This window comes from Oscarella lobularis, chromosome 1 (assembly GCF_947507565.1).
Source record: "Oscarella lobularis chromosome 1, ooOscLobu1.1, whole genome shotgun sequence".
Lineage (NCBI taxonomy): Eukaryota > Metazoa > Porifera > Homoscleromorpha > Homosclerophorida > Oscarellidae > Oscarella > Oscarella lobularis.
In genome coordinates, this window is record NC_089175.1 from 2,071,253 (window position 1) to 2,079,166 (window position 7,914).

The window sequence follows — 7,914 nt, forward strand, 5'->3', positions numbered from 1 at the left end:
GCTACAACTTCGAGGAAAAAACGCTGCGATGACCGGCCAGCACGACGGTCTGTCGGAGCAGAAACAGGTCAGACAGCCTAGCGGCCAAAGTATCTTCCGTCTAACGTCACCCTTAGAGGGAAGATCTCAACAATCTTCGAGAAATCTTCGGCATCGGCGAAGAGCAAGCGCTAAAGCTGTACCAGGTCGGCTAAGAGCTCTTCCGGTCTTCCAGAGAAGCGAAAACAGTTCTAAGACGCGCAGGAAAACGAGAAGAGCGTAACGAAGACTATCGAAGCGATGACAGCGAAGCAAGAGAACGAAGAACCGCTTCGAAGCGCGTACGGCGACACCGCGGAATCGTCGTCGTGGAAATCGTCGAGGGAAACGCCTCAATTAGCAATCGAGACTCGAAAAGTGAAGAAGGAAGAGCCGAAGCCGACTCTCATCGATTTGACGTCGACGGAAGACGGCGACGACGATGTCCAGAGAGCGATCGCATTGAGCCTTCAAGACGCCGTGGGGTTAGAGATAGATACACGCTCAAACGTTAGGATTAGCAGTGCAGCATGTCTTAGTACAGAAACAGTCTCACAGATAAAAGTACTGACTGACTCAACTGTATCTCGTAGTGAATATTCTATTCGTTAGAAAGAGTTATTTATTCTTTATGCATAGAATTATATTAGTGGAGCTCCTCTGTCTCGAGAAGACCAAGATTTGAGCAGGTTCGAAACTTCCCCTACACGAAAACTCAATCGTGAACTGTTGCCTCCCTCCAAAGAGCTGTCGAGGCTAGCATGGCCGATACGAAAGGCGGCTCGACACGCCGGCGCTGATACGACTCCCTCTTGCTTCACATTGATCCTCTGAATCCCCACGAGAGAATCCGCGACGGAACCAATCCGGTGGGAATCAAAAACGTTGGGAATACGTGTTGGTTTAGTGCCGTCGTTCAGGTAGATGAAATAACAATCGAATTAGATTAAATAATTGGGGAGTTTTATGTTTCGTAGTCGTATCATCTTCCCGTTTTTCGTAACGTCGTCTTGGAGCACGCGAGTCTTGACGATGCACGCGTCGTCAACGGCGACGTGCCGGAGAGCGAACGAGACCAAGCATCGAGTCTGGCCGTGGCGTTCGTAAAGGACCTGAGAGACTTTCGTTTAGTCATATCTTTGCCATATTCGCCCAAAAATCGTCAAGTACACTTTTGTAGTTTTTATTTCAGATGTCCGGATTTCGTATTTGTATGTTATTTGTTTTTCGTTGCTAGGAAAAGAAATTTGTGCTGTCGCAATTGCGGGCGCTATAGAGTCGCTGTGACGAATTTCCCTTGATCAGCGAAAGAACGTATCTAGGAGATGAGGACGAGAAAACGACAACGTCAAACACGGAGAATAGCTAAAGAGGGAATTCTAATGCAAACAAATCGCACTGTATCACGTGCGTTTGGGGACTCGTAGACATGGCCGACCCCAAATGGAAAGTACTTCGTGGGCCTGTGTTTTCCCGTGCTGTTTCTCTTCTAAGCAACCTTATGCAGGATAATAATTTTCTTAATTTACTGGAAAATCGTGTTCTGAACTCAGATGAGAATGATATTGTATTTTCTCAACCAGAATTCAGATTTGGCACTGACGACTTGGCGAACCAACTACTTACGCTCATGTCGGAAAAGCCTCCAGGAAGTTACGACGAGTTGTGTGAAGTGCTTTGTGAGGTTGACAGAGGAAAGAAACTTTTTGATCTTATGAAAGCACGTAAGCTTCAGATTTTTTGCTTGGATTTCCTGCAGTAGATATGCGCCGGGCGCTGTTTTCATTTATTCTTTCTTTCTTTCTTTCTTTCTTTCTTTCTTTCTTGTAGAGGATCAAGCTATTGATGATGACGTGTACAAGCAAGCTCTTGCTTCTGGCTCAGTTCCCATCAATCGATATCGCGTGATGGTGGTTGGTCAAGATGGCGCGGGGAAATCATGCTTGATTGACTCCTTTTTGAATCGTCCTTTCAAAGCCAAAAACCCGAGCACGAACGGGGTTGCTATTCACATGGCTGTAACGGCAGCAGAAGGAAAGGAGGGTCAGAATACGTGGACGGAAGAGAATGACAAGGCGCAACATTTGAAGGATTTGCTTGCAGCTGGATATGTGATCAAGAAAAAAGACCAAGTTGTTATACCAATTTTCACGCAATATCGTTTAATTAATTTTTGTGTTAGGAGTCAAACCCGACCGAGGCAGTTTTTCATGCAAAGCGACAACAGAGATTGAAGAGTGCTGAAGATACAACTGTAAGTATTGAAATCACTTGTAAATGCGTAATCTTTTTCCTTCTACTACTTAGGAATTTGGCATAAAGAAACTTGCTGACTCGGAGTATTTCAAGTCAGATGAAGCTCTTGCTGCTCTCAAGAAATGTGAAGTCAATCAGAAGCTTCTCTGGGACTTGGGCGGACAAGAAAGGTATTTAGCATCTCACGCCGCTCTCATGCCCGCCGGCGCCGAGTCCGAGTATACGGTGTGCATGTATTTACTTGTCATTGACATCAGCAAGCCTCTTGACCATGAGGCGAAATCGTCTTATCGTCCCGGAAACGCTTCATCTCCCGACGTTCCTCTCCAGTTATTTAATATTGTGTATAACCGCGATTTTCCTCGTCACTGGTTCACATCGATTGGTATTTGCCATCCGTCGGACACGCCCTTCCCGTATTTGGGGGAAGATTTGAAAGTTTACTACTATCCCGTAATTCTAATCGCTGCCACACATATGGATGAAGTGGAAAAAAGGTCAGATTCTGAAGACTTTCTTGAATTTCAGAACACAGAACTTAACAACTTGATCTGCGACCTAAGATGCGAAGATCACGTTGTAAAAAACCCAGAAAACAGGCAATGGTTCTTTCGAGTAGATAATACCAAATCCGGGCAAACTGGAAGGCGTTGCGAAGGAGTCGAAACAATCATGTCTACACTTGACGGTTCTTCAAAAGACTATTGGTCCAAGAAAAACAATGACCGTCCTATGCCAGTGAAATGGGTTCATTTTGAATTGTCACTTGTTATGAAAAAAGGAGAGAAAATCATAAGCGTTGACAGAGCAATTAAGATGTCTCGTGCGTCCGAAATCGAATCTGACAAAGAGGCGTTGTCAGCTTTGAAATTCATTCACAACTTAGGTGCAATATTTTATTTCTGGGACGTACCCGAGCTGGCCGAGTACGTCATTGTCAATCCTGAGTGGCTGATTGACACCGTGGCAACGTTTGTAACGGCCAAAGAACCCACCATGGGCAGGAACCGGCGCCTTTGGCGAGAGCTTTGTAAAACGGGAGAAATTAGCAAAAAAGCAGTGCTAGGGAGACTTGAGGAAGCAAAGGTTGAGCGCAGAGATCAAGAGCCAGTACTTAACGTGCTAAATATGCTGGACATTATATGCGAATCGCCTGAAGATTCCTCAACGCTCTTGATTCCGTGCATGGTCACGAAAATGCCAACGGAATCTTTGGTGTGGGAAGAGTACAGTCCGTCACAAAAGTTCCCTCCACCCATCGTCATTTTTCCCAACGAAGTACAGACAATTCCCGAAGGATTTTTTTTTCGAATTGTGACGAAATTCGCTCGGAAGTACCCGGGACTCGCGAGTAAGCTTACTCGGAATCGAAGTATATTTAGAATAGGCAACAATCTAAAGCTGGAACTATTATACTATGACAGAGGCACTTGTTTGATCGTTTCAATGACCGGCGAAGGGGATATGGACAATGCATTGGCGTCGGTTCCGAAATCGGCTCCTGAAATTAGAGAATTCGTTGCTGAAAGCGTTAAAGACGCGAAAAAACGAGGAATGAGTGGATTGAAGCTCGCATTCTATTACCAAGTAACTGAGTGCATCAAGTCAGATGTCAACGGTGCTGGAAAGTTAAGTTGTCGACTGCCGGGTGATGGCTGTTTAGTGCAACTGCCTGACAGCGGGGTCTGCAGCCCCGGTCCGCTGGATTCACTCTTGTGCAAATCGGCAAAATACCCTAAGAAAGAAGAGCGAGAACTTGTTCGTCACTGGTACAAGAAAGAGGTGCCGGTAACACAGCTGTTCTATTCATGAATGATGTTTATTTTTTAGAGCGTGTCTTCTTCAGAATTACCAGGATTTCTGCAGGAAGAAATTCAAGAGAAACATCTTAGAGCTGTTTACTTGAAAATTGAGGCGTTCTGGAAGCGTGTGGCTCGTGAGCTGGGTTTACCTGAGTACGAGATTGGCTCGTGTGAGCGCTCTAATTCATTTGACGAAGAAAGGTGCTATGAAATGTTGCAAAAATGGAAAACGAGGCAGAAGGGTAAAGGGAAGGTTTGGGATTTGGCTTCTGCAATATATAAGGCAGAGCTGGGAGGAGTTGTAGAGGAAGTCTACGGCGAGAGCGTGCTGAAAACATTGCAGCTGGCAATTAAATAAATTTCAGTGGTTGCATTAGTATCTCATCTTTTGTATCCTAAAAACATCCACAATGTTTTTTCAAAATTTGCATCCGGGACTGCGCTACAACTTCGAGTAAAAACGCGACGATGGCGGGCCAGCACGACGGTCTGTCCGGGCAGACACAGGTCAGACAGCCTAGCGGGCCAAACTATCTTTCGTCTAACGACACCTTTAGAGGGAAGATCTTAGTAATCTGCAAGAAATCCTCGGCATTGACGAAGAGCAAGCGCTAAAGCTGTACCAGTTCGGCTAAGAGCTCTTCCAGAGAAGCGAAAACAGTTCTAAGACGCGCAGGAAAACGAGAAGAGCGTAACGAAGGCGATCGAAGCGATGACAGCGAAGCAAGAGAACGAAGAACCGCTTCGAAGCGCGTACGGCGACACCGCGGAATCGTCGTCGTGGAAATCGTCGAGGGAAACGCCTCAATTAGCAATCGAGGCTCGAAAAGTGAAGAAGGAAGAGCCGAAGCCGACTCTCATCGATTTGACGTCGACGGAAGACGGCGACGACGATGTCCAGAGAGCGATCGCATTGAGCCTTCAAGACGCCGTAAGAAACGAGGGGGGTTAGAGATAGATACACGCTCAAACGTTAGGATTAGCAGTGCAGCATGTCTTAGTACAGAAACAGTCTCACAGATAAAAGTACATGTACTGACTGACTCAACTGTATCTCGTAGTGAATATTTCGTTAGAAAGAGTTATTTATTCTTTATGCATAGAATCACATTAGTGGAGCTCCTCTGTCTCGAGAAGACCAAGATTTGAGCAGGTTCGAAACTTCCCCTACACGAAAACTCAATCGTGAACTGTTGCCTCTCCAAAGAGCTGTCGAGGCTAGCATGGCCGATACGAAAGGCGGCTCGACACGCCGCCGCCGATACGACTCTCTCTTGCTTCACATTGATCCTCTGAATCCCCACGAGAGAATCCGCGACGGAACCACTCCGGTGGGAATCGAAAACGTTGGGAATACGAGTTGGTTTTAGTGCCGTCGTTCAGGTAGATAAAATAACAATTGAATTAAATAATTGGGAATTGGGGAGTTTTTATGTTTCGTAGTCGTATCATCTTCCCGTTTTTCCTAACGTCGTCTTGGAGCACGCGAGTCTCGACGATGCACGCGTCGTCAACGGCGACGTGCCGGAGAGCGAACGAGACCAAGCATTGAGTCTGGCCGTGGCGTTCGTAAAGGACCTGAGAGACTTTCGTTTAGTCGTATCATTGCCATATTCGCCCAAAAATCGTCAAGTACACTTTTGTAGTTTTTTATTTCAGATGTCCGGATTTCGTATCTGTAAGTTATTTGTTTTTCGTTGCTAGGAAAAGAAATTTTTATGCTGTCGCAATTGCAAGCACGAATAAATGATGATGGATCAGTGAGAGAATCGATCGAGGAACCCGAGGACGAGATGGTGACACAGCGTCAGCACGGAGAACAGCTAAAGAGTGAATTCTAATGTAAACTAATCGCGTAGTGCGTTTGGGGACTCGATATCCTGTATGTTGATCCCACAAAGCGGTACAGGTAAGATTAATTAATTAATTGTATAGTAATACCTAGTGTTGGTAGAATCTACCTTCGCCTCCTCTGCATCTAACACAGCCTATCAGCAGGCGAGTAGAACCCTCTCATTATACCCATTATTCGTCTTGACTTGAAGCTCACAAAAAGTTCTGTATTGTCAATTAATTCAAAGGAGATGGGTCAGAAAAGACGGAGGTGGTCCGAAAATCGGATATACACTCACAGTGTTACCACGGAACTTACTAGATAATGATGGCCCGTTGTTAGCCATCATGTGATCCCCGAACACCCTTAGCACGGTGTCCAAATCCAATCTGTATTAGTGCCTACTGTCAGTATTTGCATTATGGGCAAACCACGGCGTGCTTATATTTATCTGCCGGGAAATGTAAAAATAGGATTGGGACACCTGGTGGCTATGCCTTTACTCCACTGATTTCAGGTGTTCCTTTATATATCAAAAGAGCGATTCACCTGTCGAGTAAAGGTGACACAGAGCTACCCTTCCCTGGCCCCCCTCGGGTGCATGATCGTCTCAAGTAGCACGTTATCAGCTCGCAGTTGCGTTTGCGTGCTGCGAGCTCCGCTCCCAGCACGACAAACCCAACGTGCTCCTTTAGCCCGGGGAATTAAAATCAGCGTTTCGATGATATTAATTTTATTTACGACGGAAACAACCCTCGACACGTATTGGTCGATCTAACCGGGTGCCGTACATAGTTTCTAGAAGCCCGGATGTTTATCACGTGGTCCTGTTTTCTCATCGACCCTCGACGTTTCGTGCGCTGCGAGGAGCTTGCTTTGCCAAACGATAACTCTGATCGACGTGCTGTTAACAGTCAGTCAAGAAACCAATGTCACTGTCAGGTAGAGTCGTGCAGCGGTTTTCGGACATCAGGCTTTTGGGACAGCTGCCTGCAAGCGACGCGGCGGTTTCCCAAGTCCCATATGGCGTTAGGGGATTTCACTGACCTGCCGCGTTCAGACGCACAAGCGGGCCTAACGCTCGCGAAAGCACAGCTGTCAAGTCACTATATTAGATCGGGACTATATTAGAACAGCAACGCCCAATGATGTAAGGTGCTTGCGCAGTAGCAAACTACGTTAAGATAGGTAGCCACCCCTGACAACGGCTTCGTAACTCGATTAGCGATTTTCAGCAAAGGTTTACGACGTTTTACACCAGCATGCAGTGATGAAATTTATTGTGTATTGATTGCGACGCCTTGTCATACCCAGAGAGTGAAAATGGCGCCAAAACTTTCTGTTCTAATATAGTCCTGTTCTATTATAGTGCCTTCTAAGATGGCACTATTTTAGAACAGGGTCTATTTTAGAACAACCTCTTTTCAGTGCAGAAGCAGATGAAAACTCATGCCAGTGACCGCCTTGTAGCTATCGTGCATGGCCTGCATGGCCTGCATGGGTGCACGTTGGGACCGAGTCTGTTCTAATATAGTCCTGTTCTAATATAGTTCCTTCTAACATGGCACTATTTTAGAACAGGGTCTATTTTAGAACACACCGAACACACGTTTATGCAAATGTTTTTATTTCATGAATAATGAGATTACTTAATTTTCGCTCAACGTCAGCGATTTAGTGTATAAGCAAATGCATGTAAGCAAGTCAAAGTAGACGTGAAAACGTCGAACGTTCGCGCTTACTACTAAATGCCGGTAACTTACTAGCTCATGCTACCGCGTCGTCGAACGACGCAACTTAAACTCAACGTCAACGCAACTCTTCTTACTAAGTTGTAGTTACAACGCCATATTGACGTGACAGAGGGTCAGAGGTTACCTCAGAGATTAACCTCCTCTAATTTGAGTAGGAAGGCTTAAAACGATGAGAAGGACGATCGAATAAAAGAAGAAACCGACAGAGCGAGACATGACAGATCTAGAGTGAATCCCTGAGGTCGTATGG

The 7,914-nt window shown here is 45.8% G+C and overlaps 2 protein-coding genes across 3 annotated transcripts; both read left to right on the top strand.

Moving 5' to 3' along the window:
• On the top strand, positions 1 to 4,443 carry LOC136190778 (uncharacterized). The gene is made up of 9 exons (XM_065979046.1): positions 1 to 67; positions 117 to 503; positions 658 to 707; positions 764 to 938; positions 996 to 1,742; positions 1,849 to 2,150; positions 2,201 to 2,272; positions 2,326 to 4,056; positions 4,105 to 4,443. The coding sequence occupies exons 5-9, from the start codon at positions 1,448 to 1,450 to the stop codon at positions 4,432 to 4,434; spliced, it is 2,730 nt and encodes a 909-aa protein (XP_065835118.1). The 5' UTR covers positions 1 to 67; positions 117 to 503; positions 658 to 707; positions 764 to 938; positions 996 to 1,447; the 3' UTR covers positions 4,435 to 4,443.
• A 96-nt stretch (positions 4,444 to 4,539) lies between these two features.
• On the top strand, positions 4,540 to 6,370 carry LOC136194931 (ubiquitin carboxyl-terminal hydrolase 25-like). Of its 2 annotated transcripts, XM_065984197.1 has the most exons (7): positions 4,540 to 4,583; positions 4,634 to 5,007; positions 5,180 to 5,229; positions 5,284 to 5,459; positions 5,520 to 5,708; positions 5,781 to 5,985; positions 6,031 to 6,370. In XM_065984197.1, exons 2-4 carry the CDS (start codon positions 4,789 to 4,791, stop codon positions 5,444 to 5,446), a joined length of 432 nt encoding a protein of 143 aa, XP_065840269.1. In that variant the 5' UTR covers positions 4,540 to 4,583; positions 4,634 to 4,788; the 3' UTR covers positions 5,447 to 5,459; positions 5,520 to 5,708; positions 5,781 to 5,985; positions 6,031 to 6,370. The 2 variants fall into 2 exon arrangements, with proteins under 2 accessions (XP_065840269.1, XP_065840260.1); XM_065984188.1 differs by having other exon boundaries at positions 5,520 to 5,985.
• The last annotated feature ends 1,544 nt before the right edge of the window (positions 6,371 to 7,914 follow it).